Source organism: Manacus candei, unplaced genomic scaffold (assembly GCF_025592945.1).
Source record: "Manacus candei isolate 608988 ecotype Guabito, Panama unplaced genomic scaffold, ASM2559294v1 h1tg000040l, whole genome shotgun sequence".
Taxonomy (NCBI): domain Eukaryota; kingdom Metazoa; phylum Chordata; class Aves; order Passeriformes; family Pipridae; genus Manacus; species Manacus candei.
The window spans coordinates 1255712-1274993 of record NW_026138088.1 but is presented as its reverse complement, the minus strand read 5'-3'; the positions used below and the strand labels follow the sequence as shown (position 1 = coordinate 1274993).

The following is a 19282-nucleotide window of genomic DNA, read 5'->3' as shown; positions in this document are numbered from 1 at the left end:
TGACAATGCCACTCGACTGTGAGCCTGCCCTGGACACAGATGGTGACTTTGGAGTGCAAATCCTTAACACACTCATTATGCTCCATTTTGTCTCTCTTCCTTCTGCCTTGCAGTCTTCCTCATCTAAACATCCTAATGATGTTTCTCTTTTCCTTGCCCATATTTTAGCTTTGCACAGCACTGTTCTGTCGGGGTCTGAGCTGAGGAAGGGGAGGAAGCCTGGATGTGACTAAAGCCCGTGGGCTCTCCCTGACATTAGCACCCGGTGCAATCACCACTCTGTCCTGACTGCAGAACCCAACAGCAGAGACAGTGAACATTAATCTGAGAGATACAGTGAACATTAATATCAGACCAAATAACTGAGATGGTTTTTTGAATTATCTGGGTCACTGAGAAAGGTTGAGAGTATCTGGAAAAGTACTTACAGGCTCTGAAGGAAAGTGTGTAAAGACAGTGCAAGAAAATTTCTCTCAAGCTGAAGAATAAAGAAATGTTTCTAGGTGACTATTTTAGTAAAGTGACTTTACAACACTCCTACTCATAATGCTGTTTTCAGTGGTGACACTGAAAAGTTGTACATGGGGAATTTGAATAGTTTGCTCGTGTAAATGCTGTCTTTAACTTGTGTCACCTTTTTCTTTCCTGTGTCCTTCCAGTTTTGTCCCTCCTGAAACAATGGGACTTTGGCAGTCCTGAGCCATGTCGGTGGCACTGCCACAACGGGCTGGGACATGTGTAAGGGAAAGCAAAATCAGAAATTCCAAGGACCAGAACAAGTAATGGATAAAAATTTATTGGCTGCAGTGAGGTATATGATGAGAGGCATAAGACCAGGAAAAAAGTTGAGAGATTATTCCTTTTAAATTATAGTTAACTTGCAGAGTGATAACTGAATCCCAGACGGAGATTCCTGCCCCGGGGAGATGTGCACGATACATCTGTCACCAGCTCAGCCAGCTGCTGACGCTGATCAGCTTCTCTTCAGCGTCTGCGTGACTAAAAGCTCTTTAAACTACCAATATCAGCTATACCCAGCTCCGTGTGGCACTTTGCAGGGTTAGGCTGCAGATCATGTTAGGGGCGAGGTCACTGCAGTGTCCCTGTCCCACACACGGGGAGCTGGCTCACAGCACACTGTTCCCGGGGGGCTGGGGGAGCTGCTGCTGGGAGAGCCACTGCTTGGCAGGACCTTCCTTCAGGCTTGTGGGGGGATCTCGTTGATGGTGGAGGAAACCACCTCCCCGTTCACGCTGTCGTGGACAATGGCTTTGAGCTTCCGTTTGCTCAGCCCGGCGTGTTCTGGAAGAGAGGGGACTTCATTAGCTGAGGGGCAACGCTGGGACAAGGCCACAAGGGAGAGCTTCGTTTGCAGTCCTTCACCTGCCTCTCAGCCGAGTTATCTTTGCATGTTTCCCTTTAAGTCAATATTTGTTCTTGCTCTGTGTGAAATGTGCTGCCAGAAAGTCACCCTGGGTCTGGTCCAGGTCAGGGCAAATGAATAACACAGCGACAGCCCAGCCAATGCAAATCCAGCAGATTATGCGGGATGTCTGCAGGTCATGCTCATGCCAGAATACGAGTTCCCAGACATGCAGATTTTTGGTTTGCTCTCAAGCCCTAACGCTGCTTTAGTCACCCAATGAGTCTCTGTGCCTCCTCATATCCCAGGAAGGCTTTAGTCTGGAGTCTGAGCTGTGGCCACGTGTGTGGCTGACGGCGCTGGGGCTGAGGCAGCCCAGGAGCAGCAGGCACAGCCCGACGGGCTCTGCAGGGAGCCCTTCACAGCACCCAGGAACCGCTGAAAGGGTTCTCAAATACAGCCTGTGTGAGCCCTGCCTGCCACACACACCTGCCACAGCTCAGTCGGGTGAGGTTAAAATTACTGAGGAAAATTTGATTGGAAATGACAGTAATTAAGAGTCACTACAGAGAACAAAGTAAGAGACATTTACCTTTAGCTTCAGATTTTCTTGCTGTCCTGTAAAAATAATAGAGAGAAAATAATGGTTAGACTAATTTCAAGAAGTTTTTAATCCCCTTCTTCTCACTGATTCTAAGGAGACCTCATCCCACTATGAGAGAAAATTAAAAAATAAAAAGGAAAAAAAATTTATGCTTTTATACCACGAGCTTTCCCCTTGGTAGGTGCTCTCACCTGGAACTGTCCCCGTGCACATTCACTATTGCTCCTGGGGAAGGTGCATTGGTTCTTGTGTATTCTGAGCTGCTCAGGTTGATCCCAGTTTGGCTTTGGACAAATCCCACCACCCTTGGGGGGCCACACTGGCCTCCCTGCCCGAGAGTTTGGGTTCTAAAGGCTGCTAATCTTCCTTTTCAGATGAGAGAACAAAGATGAGGGCATCACTTTCCTATGCTGAGATGGCCATGCTGTGGGAGTGGAGAACTTATTTTTTTTAATAAAAAGTTATATTAATTTAGGCAATCCAAATTACATGGATACAAGTGTCTCTGTACTTTAAGTGGCTCTGGCTTTTTATTATGATCCATCGCATTAAAATACCAACCCTTGATGTAGCATGGAACTCACAAGCTTTGATTAAGCATAAACAAACAAACAAATAAATAACTCGAATATGAGGACTCTCCTCTCATCTGTTCCAGTCGGGGCAGCTCTGCCTTACCCGTCAGCGTTCCCTTCCAGCAGCAGGCGGTACGTGGAAATTTCCTTCTCCAGGCGGGTTTTGATCCCAAGAAGAACCTTGTATTGGTTATTTTGCTGCTTCATGTCGTGACGAACCTGGCTCAGCTCCTCCTCACACCTGGAGATGATCTGCTGCATGTTTTGCAGCGCGGCAGCGTAGTAATTCCGAGTGTCGGCCAAGGTGTCTTCCAGCATGTGTTTCTGGCAGAGCAGATAATACCAGGAACCATGATTATTATTTATGTGGTAGATATAATGCAGAAATGCCAGGGAATTTGGTCTCTAGCTAGAAGATTGCAAAATTAAGGCTGTGGTAATTTAAACACTTATGCATTTGCATAACTATTCCTGTGAAGGCAGCAGAACCACGAAGCTGTGTCGTGTGTGCATGAGAGGCAAAGCTGAGTCATTTCTCCCTGCTGTATCCGTTCTGCTCCAAGCTCTGCTCCTGGCACTGCTGCCTCTCCTCTCAGTCCTGCATGGACTGTCCACAACTGCTGCAAAGTCTCCAGGTCACTGGGATGTGAGCTTTAACCTATACAAGAGCTGAGCAATGTTTGTGAAAGTTCCCCACCAGCATTTTTCATTTTTAACAGTTCATGCATTAAATAAGGGTTGCAAATACGAACTTTGCATTATTATCTGTCTTCTGGACGTGTTTGCTTTCTAGACCATGGAATCAGCTACCCCTTCTCCTCCCCTCCCCATATTTTGTTTTAAGGAGAGACATGAATTTTTCACTTCCTGGTGATGGTTGCTGAATCTGTTTGGCATGTTCTGTCAAAGCTGAGCACGTTCTGAATTCCAGTTTCCCTCCTACTTTAGCAACTGCAACAAAGTTATTCTAGGCTGTAGATTTAAATGGAGAACTGGCCCATGGCAACTTTGAGTTGGGGTAGGAGAGAGCAGCCCAGGATGTCTGCAGCAGATACCTTACTTATCTGTGCCTGCAGCTCGATGTCCAGGGCCTGCAAAGTCCGTGTGAGCTCCTTGATCTCGTTCTCGTTGCGCTGGATCTCCTCGGGGTTGGGGGTTGCTGCCAGGGACGTGACTGAGCTCTGGGGAGCAGAAGCAACAGCAAAGCTTTACTGACCCTGGTCGGGCAGGTACAGCCACAGGGATCTTGGAAATGAGCAGGGAATAGCTGTTACCTGTTCTTTGTACCAGTTGTCCAGGCTCTGACGATTCTTTTCGATTATGGCCTCATAATCTTCTCTTATTTCTGCCAGAATCTTGCCTAAGTCCTCAGGAGGGGCCGCGTTTACTTTGACATTGACTTTGAAGTCTTGTGAGGAGCGATTTGCCTGCATATCCTGTTCATGTGTTAGCAGAGGGAACAAGCAAACTCATTTATGGAAGTGGAAAGTTTTCACAGAACCACAGAATCACAGCGTGGTTTGCTGGGGGAATTGTTATATATATATATATAATAATGTTAACTTTATATATATATATATATATATAAAGTTAACATTATTTGGAAAATTTACATACTGATGTTACTCTGATGTGACTTAAACCAGTGAGTTATGTTTGCTTAACTCAATAAAAATGTGTGAGAGGATCTTTCCATAGAATGCTTCTGGAAGGCAGGCTTAATGAAGAAGCACTGACATTTTTTATTTATTTATCTGTTAGGAACCCAAAACCTTTGACAAAAATCTAACAGTAATTTAATCTTTCTTACCCTTTACGTTAATATTTATGGAACTATAACTAAGTTTACAGGAGAGTAATGTAAAAGTTCTATGTAATTGTTAAAGGAATAATTGGATTAAAGCATATAATTACTGTGTAAACAACATAATTACGGGACCAGTCGGGCAGGTAGGGTAACATTCCTTCTGGTGTAGCACAGCCTTCCGTGCCTGGTACCATTTTCAAAGCGCCCAGGCAGAGGAGCCTTTCGGGGTATGACATCACCTGGATCAGCTGGACACACGGATGGCTCTGCTGGATCCCTGCCTCCCAGAGCTAGGGCTGGCAGGGGGTCAGCCAAAGGCAGCTTCCCCACTGCTGTGTAACCCCAGTGCTTCCCTGACCGCCTCGACAGCCCACGGACACCGAGCAGCGCGTTGGGTTCTGCGTGAGGCAATAACTGCAAACAGCACCGGATCAAAACGAAACCAGCACGTTTCGAGCAGTGGGGTTATAAATGTGGAATAACAGAGAGCACTGGGTGTAGCTCTGGAGGAGTTCAGAGCAGCGTGGCTTTTGAGAATTATTATCTAATTATTGTGCTTGGGATTTTGCAAGAATGAGTAATTTTGCTTGAGTTCGCCAACCATTCTTTTTTAGTTTGGATCCTTCAAGAACTTAGGGTGTGCTTAGCTCAGGTCAGCCTGCTTTAGGTGACCCTGCTTGAGTAAGGGGGGTGGACAAGGGGACCTCAAGAGGTCCCTCCCAACCCTCAACCTTCTGTGAGTCTGGGAAAGGATATACCCAGGACTGAGGGAAAAGGCTGTGATGGTTAAACCCAACAGCACCCAGTAACATTTCCTATTTCCTTGAAATCTTGTGTGTTTGTATCTAAGTCTTTCTGAGAGCATTTCTGTCCAATCTGTCAGTTATTAGTAGCTGTGCATGACAGATGGGTGGGAGAGACTACAACAGCCTGTTCTCTCTGAAACCCTGGTGTAATTGGTAAAGCAGACACAGACTTTGTGCCTCATCTGACTCTCATTGGCTGCTTCAGAAACAGGATCAAACTGAATCATCAATCCCACTTACAGATTGTGGGTCTTACTCAGTTAATTACATGTTAGCAAAGATTTGAGCGATAGGATTTTACCAAGTGGAACTTTTTCTACCTCCTCGTGGTCTTTCCTCCTGAGGATGTGCTCTTCTCTCAAGCCCTCGATTTCCATTTCCAGGTCTGTGTTAATAATGGTCAGGCCGTCGAGCTCCTTCCGCAGGTTCTCCACATCCAGCTGCACTCCCTGCCTGCGACACTTCTCCGCTTCGTATCTTTATGAGGAAAGAGGACACAAGGTGCGTGTTGAGAGCTGCCCAACTCAGGCTCTGGCATCAGAGAACATCAAAGAGAAGTTAGACGTGCTGGAGTCCTGTGTGTAGGCAACCAGAGAGAACAAACAACCGAGGGAACAAATTCTGTTTCTAAAATACGCTGTTGGAATATTTTTGAATAGTCTTAACAATAAGATGGGTTTCACTATTTTTGTATTTCGTTTTCCTTTCTCCCTCACAACTCCTCCTATAGGGTAAGAAATAAAATCGCTCTTTCTTTCACTTCCCTTTTTGCACTTTAATATTCACCAGGTTGTGAAAGCTTTGAGAATATGATTCTCTGAAAACAGTCCCAGCAATCAATGTGTGCTGTAGTTTTTCCAAAATGGTAATTTTTCAGTCCTTCAGAAGACAGGAAAAATCTGAAGGAAGCCAGTTATTCCCATTCCTCTCTAACCTCTTGCAGTGTCTGCACTGAGCTGCAGGCAGGGAGATGCTGCCATGGGCAGAAGAGGTGATAAATCCAGGAAATAGATTTGGGCTGGACTGGGAAGTGCAGTGCATAGAGGGGATAATTTGTAATCCCATAATTTGTAATCCCAGATGACAGTTTTAAGTGCCTTTTGTCACAAGTATCAAGTGTCTGCTGTCAAACCTGCTCCTCAGGACCTACACTAAGTATCATAAACAGGGTGACTCAAGGTTCTTCAGCAATCATTTGTGGGTTTTACATACTTTGAGGGTTTTTTTTCCCTGCTCTACATTGGTTTTATTCATCCAGTATCACCAGAGAACCTCAGTAAAATCACTTCACTGTTGGATTAGCAAGAAAAAACAATGTTTTGCTTAATCCTCTTTCAAACTTGATCAGGAAACCAAAGAAGAGCTTACTTGAGCCTGAAGTCTTCAGAAGCCATGTTAGCGTTATCGATTTGTAAAAGGATACTGGCATTGGTGATCTTGCCATCCTCAATCTGGAAAACAGAGAATCCCACAGGAGGCTCAGTGTGGCCATGGGGTGACAGTAGATAACCCGTGCTGGTTTAGCCTCCCTGCTGCTTCAGAATTTCCATGTAACAAGAGCGCAAGAATTTCCATGTAACAAGAATAACAGCAGCTCAGTTTCCTGCTTCATTTAGATGTTCTGCAATTTTTGTCCATAATCTTACTTTACTCTTAGTCTTACTTTTTTGGGTACAAACCAAGAGTTGTCATCTTATTCCTGACCAGGTAGAGGATATGATTTGTATTACACAAACTTCATGGTTTATTACAGAGTAACAGTCACTGCCTTGCTCTGGTTCTGTGACCGGATTTTGATCCTGTTCAGCCTCGCTGACAAAGCTGCCTTGGGCATCTTTAGAGCAAATTTCAGTAAGAACCATTAAGCTGTGTCTGAGTACAATCAGGTGCTGGCATTAATGATATACTAAAAAGCAGCACGTGCAGGAACACCTTGCTGAGTCGGTGTTGTGATGCAGAGGCACCACAGGGGTGGTGGCAGCAGGGCAGGGCCCTCAATCCACCACAGGCTTCAGCCTGGAGTCACATGGACAATGCCACTGGCATGGAGTTGTGTTCCATTCAGTTATTCACCTGTAACTCCAGCAGCACAGACTGATTAGTTCATGTTTCTGATTTTGCTTTGGGATTTGAAAATTGCCCAAAAAAGTGCAAGAGGAAGCACAACTTCCTAATTCCTTTAGTGTACTCAGCACACACTGGAAAGTCTTGTGAGCCCCTGATAACATGGAATGGCTTTTAACTATAGATCTGAATGCAAAAAGCTCAGCATTGTGTGCAAAATCTTTGGAAGAATTCCAGCAGGAACCCATACATAATTCTCAGGAAATCATAAATGTAGGGCATTGAGTCCTTTTCTAACAGAGAGGAAAGAGGAGTGTGGTCACAATAGCACCAGTCACCTTCACTCAGCACCCACAGAACACACCAAGGGGCATCATGGCTGTACCAAAATCATTTACAGAGCTCTCAGCACCTTCAGGTTAAACTTCCCACACCTCAGTGAATCACAAAGAAACGAGGAAATGACAAAATTCTCCTGAAGTGTCAAAGGTTCACCTCGTGTAGTAAATAAGAAGGTGGAATGTTTAACTAATCTGTTACAGACTGTGCGTTCCTGAGCAATTAGCAGCACACCTCGGATCCTGCCCTGGGACACAATCAAGGCCAGCAGAACTATAACACCCTGAACGTGTGGCTGCCTGGAATTTGGTGTCAGAGAAGAGGCAATTCTTGAATCCAGCCTTGGAGAATGGTAAATCCTACCGTGGGATCTACAGGGTGATGAGGAAGCAACACGAGTTCTTCATCTTTGTGCCATTTCATAACCACACAGGTGTAAGGAGTTGCTGTGTGACTCTTGCTATCTGAGCCCTCGTGGGTGCTCTGCAGCCAGCAGGGAATCCCACATGTGCCAGCTGCCTGTTCATAATCACACAGAATTCCTGCCTGCATCCCTCGTGAATGTGGCTGTACACTAGTACCGCTCTGCAAACTCACAGATAACTTCATTAAGGACTCACATGTTGTTATATAGGAAATACACTCCAATTCCTTCTCAAACTGAGGATTTTCCAAGAAGGCTTCCTGCACTGGCTTCTTCCTCACATGTCTCGTGTCCTTTGTCCCATCTCCTGGAGTGCTCTGTAGATCACTTTGGTTATTTAGCAGCACAAGGTGTTTGAATGAGGCAGTTACCTGAAGAACAGGTGCCATTTCACTGTGTGTCTGGGTTACAGTGGCTGGAGCAAGGCAACTTCTCACTCCAGTGAAATGTTCCTCCTGAATTCAGGTATGCAGGGAAGAGTGCAGTCCAAAAATGTAGGGCCCAAATGATTAAATGCCTCCAAGGTTCAGACAGACAGTTTATAATAGGCTTTCTGGGTTATTGGATATAGGATCCTAACTTTGGTCTAAATTTTATTTCAGGTGCTAAATTAGTTTCACCTTTTAAATTAACGTTTAATTAATTTAATTATGGTTAATAATTAGACACTATATTTTCACTCATTTTACTGGCAGACTTGGTGCTAATTGCAATAATTTGCAGAGAAAGTTAAAATTCTGGGCTGAAGCACTGAATTGTCACCTGTAAATGATCCTTTCCTGGCCCTCCTGCCTCATCCAGCACAGCCACTGGCCTCCAGGTTCCTGTGGCCAGGGACAGCTGTTTAAGGGGTGAGAGTTAAAAATCAGTGGTTTGGGTATAGCCTATTCAAAAGTGAGGGCTTTACCCCAGTCAGCATCATGGTTTCATGCCTGTCCTTCTGAATCTTTCTAATCTGTTAATTCCAAATCAACCTGAACACATTTATGTTCTTGATGAACAAGTTTTTATTTCTCTTTCAGTTAAAAAGGAAAGTGCTCCAGTGCCAGATCTGGGGACGGTGACCTTTCTTTATCCTTAAAACAGAAATGGGTGATGACAGTTCTGGCTCTCTGTACACAGGCTGTGGTCAGAGCGCCTCATCTTCTGCCTGGAGGCAACACTTTTAACAGTGAGCACCCAGTTTGATTAAGTCCCTGGCCCCAATCAGCAAAGATACGGATTAACATCATTTCCAAGCCCTTTTGAAAAGAATTTCTCAGGGTCTTGAGAATGCCAAGTAATAGTATTATAAAAAGTGGAGGGAAAACGACAGCATTGCATTTGGAAGAGCTTTGGGTTTTGCCCCATATGGGTATGTAAAGTTAATTACACTGATTAGTCACACAGCTGGTTACAGTGCTAAGGATGTTCATTATGAATACAGATTAATATTATGCTTAAATTTGAAGACACGTGAGTTTGGGAGATTGAAAGAGTTACTGTTGAACATTAATATTAACTACTGGCAGGAACCAGAAATTCTCCTTTTAATTATAGTGAAAACATCCACAAGGAATTTGTCACTGCTATTTTCTTAATTACAATGAAGTATTTTTCCATCTGATTACATAAGCTCATTGGTCCCAAAACTCCTGTAGTTTCATTGTCTGCTACCGCAGGAATCAAAGAGCTGGAATGCCCCAGTCTGTCTGGAGACAGCGGCAGGAGAGGGGCAGGCTCTGCTCTCCTCCTGCTTTGTAATTTGCTCGTCAAAAAGCCAGAATTCTGCCAGACGCAGTTACTCAAGCCCCAGTTTCAGTGCAGAAAGGAGCACTTGGCAGCACACGGATCCCTCTATTCTTCCAGTCTCTGCACAATCCCCCCTCGCCCCCTCCCAGCCTTTCTCGTGCCCCGTCTCCTCCTGCTGAGCACAAAGAATGTTTGTGCCCAGGCCCTGGAACCACCTTCCTGGGGATTTCTAGCATTTCAAAGGTTTTATTTAACTTCTTCAGAGGAAAGCCACCAGCATAAAGGAGAGCCCAGATTCCTTAGAAGAGCACAGAATGACACAGTCCCAGCTCTGACTTACCTGTCTTTGCATGTCAGTGACGTTTTGCTCGTACTGGTTGAAGTCATGCCTCTTTCCATGAGACTTTGTCCTGTGCCACTCTAGGATGCAGCTCTCCAGCTGAGCGTTGGCTGCTTCTAAGGCTCGCACCTTGTCCAGGTAGGCAGCCAAGCGCTCATTCAGGTTCTGCATGGTCTGTTTCTCATTGCCCCCCAGGAAGATGCTTTCCCCATGGTGCTCGCCGAAGCCTGCCCAGGGTGCCCCTCCTGCAGGCAGCCAGAGGGGTCTGGCGGAGGAGAAGGAGGGATGTGTGCTGCTGGCACCACCATCTGCACTTGACGCTCTGTAAGAAGTTCCTTGCTGGGCCAAACCACACCCTGAACTACCCCTGAGGGACCCAGAAAAAAACTGGAAAGGGCCTTGGCTGGTGCTCATGCTTAGCTCTGTGTGAATCGAACCCCGGCTTTGGCTGCCTAGCACTGAGCAGCCTCTTCGCCTTCCCTGAGCAGCTTTATGCCTTTTCCTGTGGGAGTTTCCCTTCGATGAATGACTACAGCAACAAGATTGTGTCATCACGAAACGTGCTTCCTCTTGGTCAATTCTGAAGCATTTATGAGCCTGCACACTGTTGTTGTTTGGAATCAGCCACATACCGGATTGCTTTCCTTTCGCTTGTTTGGGTTTTTTTTTCTTTTTCTTTTCATATGATAATAATGAGGTGTGGCCAAAATCCCGTAGGTGTGGAACAGGATCAGCTCTGCCTCAGACTTCTCTCTAACCCTGTAGTTAGCATGTTATGTTTTCCTGCTCGTGAGGGGAATAAATGGGGAGCTGGGGCAGGGATGGGGCTCTGCAGATGCTTTCTGTCCAGATTCTCAGATGTAGAATTACAGCAGCCTGTGGATGCTCAGACCCAGCATGTCCTATCTGCTGTCATTAAAGACCAACAGCTTCAGCCTGTAGGAGACACCAGGCTTTAATGAAGTGATTCAATTTCTAAACTAAAAAACCTCCAGTCCGGAGTCAGTAATGCCCAGCTGTTCCCCACAGCTGCCCATTCCCAGGGGAAACACATGAGAATTAGATACTTTATATTTTCTACTGATTTGCTCACGATTTGAGGTTCAGTCCTGTTTCAATGGTCTTGTCACAATAGGCAGCAATGCAGGGATTTCCTGCTGTTCCCAGCATTAACACAGTTAAGATATTTATATCCTTAGCTAGAGAAAATATTTACAGTGTGAGTTTGTAGCAACACTCAAAAGCTTCAAGTAATTATTGAAAGCTGCCAGCCTTAGAAATGGACCTGGCAATCCTTCAGGAATAGGCTTCCTCAAAAGTCTCAGTGATTTCTGTGGAGCTTCTTCCATCAAACCCAGAACGGGCGAGTCCTGTTCCTCCTGCTGGTAAGGGGGGGCTAAACTGGGAAGTGTTCCCGTGGCAGCCGCTGGGGTTAGAGGATTACCTTGTCTTTAAGGGTAGTTCTGGTGTGCAACTGAGAGATGGGATAGAGGAGAAAGATTTGGGAAGAGGCTGGTTTCCTTACCCAGGTGAAAGCTCAGCCCTTTCCCAGGGTCTGCCTCGGCCCTGCTGCTCAGCCTGAGCGGTGGGGTCAGGGAGACTGCACGGGGCTGAGTTACACTGTCCTGGCAGAAACCTGGAGGGGTGTGTTTTTCTCTGTTTAGTTCGGAATGCTGCAGCAGGCAGGAATTGCCGCACTCCAGCCTTCCCTGGGTACCTGACGGAGCAGGTGCCGGGCTCCTCCTTGTGGCTCGGGCTCGGCTCTGCTCAGCACCTGCTCCTTTCCCTTTCCCAGTTCCCTTTCCGTGGAGCGCGTGCTCCCTCTCCTTCCTCAGGCACTCCGGTGTGGAGAGATGCTGCCATTTGTAACTGTTTGGGACAATTACCCACTGAAAACAGGGTTATCCAGTGAGTGCCAGGCTTGGCTCTCCCCAAACACTCTGCTAGCAGCCACTGTCCAAGCTGCAGTTCAGGGTCAGCCCTGCTGTTGGAGAGCAGGGTGAGCTTGAAGCACCCGACAAAAACTGGGGGCCTAACTTGAAAAAACCCCCCAAATTTTATAGAACTGATGATGTCCTGCTGTTCAGCTCATCTCACCAGAGATCATTTTCAGACTGAATTTCCATCCAGCAAGCTGGTGTCTACGAACTATTACACGGAAATGGAAATGCACGTGTATGTACATAGTAGTATGTAAAATAAAATTAATCCTTCGTTTGATGGGATATTCTCAGGCTGCCTGGCAGTGAGGCTGGCAGCATGTGAGACCAGAGAGCCTCTGTCCTACTCCCTGCGAGTTTCATGGAGTTACCACACTGTGAAAACCAGAACTGTATTTTCTCTCGCAAGTAATACAGAGCACAGGTGGTCTGGGACATGGCAAGGGCTTCCTCTGAAGCTCAGCCTTTCCAAGCTGGGAAAGACACCACACAATTTTCATTCACCCATGTTGAGGATCCATGAAAAAGATCAAACAACTGACTTCCAAACCTGACACGGCTCTTTGTAAGGCTGCACTGTGGGTCTGGGGCTTAGTCACCACTTTAACCCAGAGCAGAGAATGGAAGCAATGATCAGAGTGAGGAAATAAACCCTTGTCAGCAGATGGCACCCTTGGATGCTCCCTGGGAACTGGGGAATGGGAGAATGCACTGTCCTGGAATTGTGCTTGTTGTACTGAATTGGAACAGGGAAAGCAGGTTGAGCTGAATTTCTAGGCTGCACTTTAAGTACAGGAGAATATTTTCACACCTACATCGTACAGGTCAATGTCCTGCAACCATCACTGGTTCATTCAACTCCTCCATCCAGAACTCAAGTGGATGGATAGCTGCCTGTGGCTGTTGGGAATTCCACCTCTTGCTGTTTGAGTGATACAAACAATAGTTACCTTGGATCAGGAAAAGAGGTCATTTGTGCTGCTTGGCTTTCCTTTTCTGGTGCATTTTATGTTGCTTTGCAAGAACCTCTTCCCAGTTCCTTCCAGTGGGAATACCAGCAGGATGTGCATTTCTTACCAGTGGCACCAGTGATCCTGTGGCCTCACTCATGGCCAAACTGGTGGTGCCAGCAGTTTAGATTTCTTTTAAGTGTCAGGAAATAGGAAACACAAAAGTAGGGGTTCTAAGGAGGTTGGAAAGAGAATAAAATTCTAGAAATTACATCATTTTTGCAGACACTGTTATGTGGATTGAAATACCCATCAATGGGGCTAAGGACACCTTTTCCAAACAGGTTATGGGAGCACAGTACAGCATTTAGATAACTCCTTATGTACTCCTGAGGTTGGGATTCACCAGGCTCTTAAAGCTTTGTCAGCATCTCCTCAGTTCCTCTGGTGTGGATTTGCAGCTGGGAGAAGGTGGTGTGGCCAGTACAGCAGCCACAGCACTGACACGGGCTGGGAAGGTTCTGCCTGATGGGAGAGAACCAAAACAACCACAGCAAACTCTGAGCAGCTCATTTCACCTGAACCATGCCTGGAGCTTCCTCAGGAGCTGAGGGCATTTCTCTTTGTGCTGAAGGCAGTACAGGAACAGATGGAAAAATACTAGTTTTTGCCGAGGTGCGTTTTATTTGTGCATGAATTGTGTGCTTGGCATTGAGGACAAAGAGCTTTAGGGTTTTTTATGTTATCTTCTCCATTTTTTACTGATCCCAGCTCCAGATCCCTGGAAGAATTTAATGGCACTTTGTATCTGTTCATCACCATCTCTGTTGTTATTATTATTAAAGTTGTGGCTGTTATTGCTGTTGTTACCCCTGCTGGAAGGGTGTGTGGGCTGTGTGTGGCAGTGCCACACTGACTCCAGAAAACACCATCAGACTGGATATATTTGCACAAGCAGAACAGAAACTTTATTATGTAGGAAACAATAGAGCACTGACAGAGAACAGGCATCTCCGCCCCAGCGAGTCAATGCTCATGTACAAAGGCAGAGCAAATCTAAGGAAAGACATTCTTGGGTACATTCTTGTGATTTGGGGGACTGAAAGGCTCTTTCTCTCAGCATTAGCCAATATAGAAGCTGCACTGGTTCCATGTGGAATCACGTGAAAGAGGGGATTCAGTATTTATTCATGGGAATCTCCTGTCACGGGTAGAACCAGATCCAGATCTTCCCTCATCTTCTGTGCTAACACGAACTCTTCCACTGATCCCAAATGATGCTGCAGGAGGAATAAAACAATTAAATAGGGAAGAAAAAAACCACTGCACAGCTAAGACCCTGAGGAGCTGAGCAGTGTGGTTGTGTTTGTTTCCTCACAAGATCTTTCACATATCAAAGGCAGAACTGCCTTTACATCTTATCTGCTTTCCCTCCTGGTCCTTATCCAGAAAAAACTTAGGAGTGCACATCACATGTGGATTTGGAAGTATCTTGTGTGTTGTGTGAATAGCAGAGGAATTTAGAAATCTTTGGGAGATTTTGGTGGTTTAGATTCCCATGCAATCGTTATGGCAAAATGATGGTTTCAAAAGTGAACATAAAATAAAGTGTTATGGTTTTGCCTCTACATGATACAGAAAGTGGTCATTGCAGGAGAATGGAATCTGTGGTAGTAAGAAGAAATCCAAGGCAAAAAGCCAATAAGTTTGTTTAATCCTATTTTGCCTGTTCATTTCAGCCCCTTGTTAAATAAAAATGTTTCTTACCGTCCTTGGGGTTCACTCCTGACAGCCTGTAGAAAAGAAGAAATATTTCATTAATGACCATCCCTGACCCTGTCCCCTGAAACCATTGATCCATTTAGGAATTCGTGTGAACAGCCAGGATTTCACAGGGCTGCTCTCAATGGCTGGTTTCTCAGGTGTGTTGTTACCTGAGGTGGTGTTAAGGTGCTTTCAGCTTTGAAAGCCACCCTTATGTACTTAAGAGGGAATGTGAACAGCTGTCAGACCAGTTCCTTGTCCTGATATCTCCATATACTGCTGCTCTCCTCAGAATGCCTCTTCTAGAAACTATATAAGGACTAATTCCATGTATAGATCAGATATGAGGAGTGGGCATGAAAAAGCAGATTTTCCTGAAGTAAGCTGGGGTCTGTACTAAGCTCTTTTCTAGATGGGGGTACTGGTGTGTGAGGATGGATATTTTCACCTCTGTGCAAATGTAGAAAACCAAGAGCTAAAGAAATACAGGGAGCAGGTTTTTATAGGTTGTTTCAGGCTGAAGGCTCTAATTCCAGTGCAAACAGAGGGTTATGTGGGATGTACATATGGTGCCTGGTGCCTTCTGTAATTCACTGTAGTCAAATTGGTGGCATTTGTATTTTCAAATCCCCAGCACCACTGATGTGCAGATTTAGCTGGAGTTATGGCAGCACCAGGGATTTTCCTGGGCACCTGCTTTGCCAGTGCCCCACAGGCTGTGTGTGCAGTGCCTCAGCTCTGCGGGGTGAGCCCGGCAGCCCCAGCTCCCACCCCACACAGTGCCTGTGACTGCCCCGATCTGCACTCAGGGTTCAGGCAGTCACGTACTGCAAGTCCTGGCCCTCCAGCAGGTGCCGGTACGTGGCGATCTCCTGCTCCAGGCGACTTTTGATGTCCATGAGCATCTTGTACTCCTGGTTCTGGCGCTCCATGTCGCAGCGCAGCTCGCTCAGCTGCTCCTCCACGCTGGTGATGAGGGCCTGGATCTGGGCCAGCTGCGCGCAGTACCGGCCCTCCGTGTCCCGCAGGTTGGCCTCCAGCCCGGCTTTCTAAAGCAGGATCACGTCAGAACAGGTTACAATGCAGGTTTGTGCCACGGAGGGGGACAAGGAGAGGCAAGACAGCAAGGGAGGATGGGGACAGTGTGAGGCAGTGCCTGGAGATGTGCTCGGGGCGGGTCCGTACCATGCTGAGCTGTGACTGCAGCTCGATCTCCAGGCTCTGCACACTGCGACGCAGTTCCGTGATCTCCGTTTTGCTGGTCTGGATCTGCTGTGTGTGGGTGGCAACTTCACGGTTCAGCTCGTCAGTCTGCAAGGAAAAAACAACTGTAAAACCACATATATAGTGTATAAAAAAAATTCCATTATTTTGAGAAGGGAGGGAGGCACCTGCCAGGGCGGTAATGCTGAGGCACGTGTGACTGTACCTGAGTCAAGAACCAGGCCTCAGCATCCTTCCGGTTCCTCTCAGCCAGAGCTTCGTACTGTTCCCTCATCTCGGAGAGGACTCTGGTCAGGTCGATGCCAGGAGCTGCATCCATTTCCACGTTGACTGTGCCGCTCATCTGGTTCGAGTACTCCTTCATCTCCTGCATGGGCAGAAGGCAGAGGACACAGAAAGATCAGGCTCCCTCCTCTCACACCCTTCCTGCCCCAGCGATCCCTGCCATGGCACACAGGACCTGTGCTGTCAAGTCTCACAGGTACAACACACATGAAACATTTATCCCATTTTCTCTCTCCTTGCACAGGCTTTCCTACTCTCCATGTACTCACACACCACACACGTTTTTACATGTGACTTACATGTGTGCTTCATTTACAAGAGACAAAAAGTCCAAAGGGAAGTGATCTCTCTGCACTGTCAGGACTCACCTCCTCGTGGTTCTTCTTCAGATAAGCCAGTTCCTCCTTCAGAGTCTCGATCTGCATCTCCAGGTCGGCTCTGGACAGGGTCAGCTCGTCCAGGACGCGGCGCAGGCCGTTGATGTCGGACTCCACGCTCTGGCGCAGGAACAGCTCGTTCTCATACCTGCAGTTCAAAACAGAAACAAGCACTGGAACGTGTCCAAGTCTGTGCTCAGTACAGCTTGAAATGATCACGTTTAATACCGAATACAGGAGGAACAGTGGGCTGTAAATGAAAACATACAGATCGAGAAGAAGTGTAAAAGGAGTGAATGTGGTTTTTTCCAACATCCAGCTATGGCACATGGAAGCACAGGCACTGCCATCTCATTTTGTTCCTGGGGAGGACGTGACCATTCCCCTTGCAGAACCTAATGAGGATTATCAGCATCCAGAGAAACACCGTCACACAGGACAGGCCGTTTGCAGTGTCCTCTGGGATTTGGAGTGGAGGAAAGCACAGGTAGCCTGGGGCTGTCTGGGACACGAGAGGGAAAATAGGAACCTGCAGGTGCACCACTGCAAGGGAGAGCAGCTGTGCAGGGACCTTGATCATCTACTGAATGTGCTGCTGAGCCCGGGGCATGGAAAAGCCCCATGTTACCCTTGGTCTTTCTTTTCTAAATTTCAGGCTCTGTGGCAGAGAATTTCTGCAGCCCCACAATGATCTCTTCCTGCCACTCTGTTCCTTCTCAGTGAAAATCCCTGCCTATTCCTGCCTTCTTTCCCCCGTGACTCAGGCTAGTAAAAATAGTTAAGAGCATCACGAAAAAATGAAGAGCTGGGCTATAACTCATTATGCAAACTGCTTAGTGATCTGGAGGTTGTTTTCTGTCAGGTTTATATTCTGATTGGTCCTTCATCAGTTCATTCTGTTTGCCAGGGTTTTTTGCATCAGAATTTACCAAGGAAAAATACCTGCCCATAATTTCAAAATGTGCCTTTCAGTGACTGAAGAACTTTATTTTCTACACAAGAAGTAACATCAAGCTTCAAAAAAACTGTTTTGAGAGAAGGAGAAAAGCGGAGCGAAGACAAATGTGCCCCAGGTGAACTTACTTCAGTCTGAAGTCGTCGGCAGCCAGCCTGGCATTGTCGATCTCCAGAATGACCCGGGAATTGTCGATGGTAGCAGCAAGGATCTGCCAATTAGGAATCACAGAGAAAGGGTCCTGTGAGTAACGGTGAAATATCGGATCCACATTCCCTGAGCAAACCAGAGATACTCTGTGCAACGTGGATTAGAACCATAATTAGGAAATACATTTGTACAACCCCTGATCTTATCTGTAGCCAGGAGAATTACCTTTCCAGCTTCTGAGGCCTACCTGTCACATTCTTTACGATTTGATTCCTGAAAAAATATATTGAAAAATCTAAACACATTTTGCCACATTTTGCTGACTTTTAATGTGAACATTTTAATTTCAATGAACACCCCATTGTCACAATAAGATATTTGGTGTTTAAATTGAAAACAAGCTACTCTTTTCTGCCAGAATGCTCATGACCTCAGTGTATTTGGGATTGAGGAATTCAGCATTTCTTTTCTAATTATTTGAGCTTATTTTAAAGAGACGGAATATGCAGTTCCATAATTCTCTTGTGTTCTTATAACTCCTCTACATATGAATGTCTCACCTTGTCTCGGAGATCTTCAATTATCTTGTAATAATTGCTGTAGTCCCGGGCGGGGCTGGTGGGGGCTTGTTTCTGGTACCAGTCTCGGATTTTCACTTCCAAATCTGAGTTGGCCTCTTCCAGGGCCCGCACCTTGTTCAGGTACGAGGCCAGCCGGTCGTTCAGGTTCTGCATGGTGATCTTCTCGTTGCCGGAGAGGAGCCCATCGCCGCCCCCAAAGCCACCGCCGAGGTCAAAGCAAGAGCCCCCTCCAAAGCCAGAGCCCCCTCCAAAGCCAGAGCCCCCTCCAAAGCCAGCCCCTCCACCAAAGCCACAGGCTGCCCCCCCGCCAAAGCCTCCTCCGTAGCCCCCCCCGAAGCCGGCGCTCAGGCCCCCGCCGTAGCCGCCTCCTGCAGAGGAGACGTACCTGGCCGAGGAGATGGAGACGCCGCGGCCGCCGGAGCCGCCGTGGATGCTCGGGGCACGGAAGGTGCCCCCAGAGCGCACCGAGGACAGGCGGGAGCTGCCCCCAGCGCCCCCAAAGCCGCCCCCGTAGGTGGAGGAAGAGCTCACGAAGGTGGTGGCCATGGCTGGAGCGAGGGAAGGAGCAAAGGGCAGCTGTGCAGCGTGGGCAGAGAGGAGAGGCTGTGCCTTCACTGCCCTGGTGCCTCTTTTATACCCTCACATCTGAAACCCCACTGCAGCCCTCCCTCCAAAATTCCTCCTCCCTGGGGGTGAGGCCAATTATGATGACATTCCTGACAAGCAGCGCTGGCAGCACATCGCAGGGGCTTGGGCTTGGGGTTTCTTTTTTTAATTAAACAAAAGGCATGAATCAGATGAGTGTTTTTTCTTCGGGCTATAGTTCTGAAACTTGGAGTTTACTTCTCTGACATTCAAGAGTGGAAAAACAAAGTGAGTTCAGCCCCACCCCACCTGCCCGTTTACAACACTCACCATGACTACATTCTGAAAATCAACTTGATCTGAAAACTAAGTTAAAGTAAAATTCTCCTTTCATTGAAAAATATACAATCATCACTTC

General features: G+C 46.8%; 2 protein-coding genes and 1 long non-coding RNA gene across 3 annotated transcripts in view; 1 reads left to right on the top strand and 2 right to left on the bottom strand.

The window, feature by feature from the left end:
• Nucleotides 1–19282, top strand: part of LOC127474194 (uncharacterized) — a 102652-nt gene that overhangs the window by 19818 nt on the left and 63552 nt on the right. The window lies entirely within an intron of this gene.
• On the bottom strand, nt 741–10622 carry KRT23 (keratin 23). The gene is made up of 8 exons (XM_051794647.1): nt 10054–10622; nt 6524–6606; nt 5476–5632; nt 3817–3978; nt 3598–3723; nt 2646–2866; nt 1956–1981; nt 741–1302 (listed from the first exon to the last, which is right to left on the bottom strand). The coding sequence occupies exons 1-8, from the start codon at nt 10603–10605 to the stop codon at nt 1199–1201; spliced, it is 1431 nt and encodes a 476-aa protein (XP_051650607.1). The 5' UTR covers nt 10606–10622; the 3' UTR covers nt 741–1198.
• Nucleotides 13885–18884, bottom strand: LOC127474150 (keratin, type I cytoskeletal 15-like). Its single transcript, XM_051794642.1, has 8 exons — nt 18259–18884; nt 17677–17759; nt 16585–16741; nt 16137–16298; nt 15893–16018; nt 15536–15756; nt 14711–14736; nt 13885–14223 (listed from the first exon to the last, which is right to left on the bottom strand). Exons 1-8 carry the CDS (start codon nt 18823–18825, stop codon nt 14132–14134), a joined length of 1434 nt encoding a protein of 477 aa, XP_051650602.1. The 5' UTR covers nt 18826–18884; the 3' UTR covers nt 13885–14131.

Coding starts and splice junctions, on each gene's coding strand:
- KRT23 (XM_051794647.1), bottom strand. CDS start 10,605: ATGACACAATCTTGTTGCTGTAGTCATTCATCGAAGGGAAACTCCCAC. Junction 3,979..5,475: donor GGAGGAAAGACCACGAGGAG/GTAGAAAAAGTT, acceptor ACACATGAACAG/GATATGCAGGCAAATCGCTC. Junction 2,867..3,597: donor TGCAGGCACAGATAAGTAAG/GTATCTGCTGCA, acceptor CTGCTCTGCCAG/AAACACATGCTGGAAGACAC.
- LOC127474150 (XM_051794642.1), bottom strand. CDS start 18,825: ATGGCCACCACCTTCGTGAGCTCTTCCTCCACCTACGGGGGCGGCTTT. Junction 15,757..15,892: donor TGCAGTCACAGCTCAGCATG/GTACGGACCCGC, acceptor ATCCTGCTTTAG/AAAGCCGGGCTGGAGGCCAA. Junction 14,737..15,535: donor CTGGAGGGCCAGGACTTGCA/GTACGTGACTGC, acceptor TCTTTTCTACAG/GCTGTCAGGAGTGAACCCCA.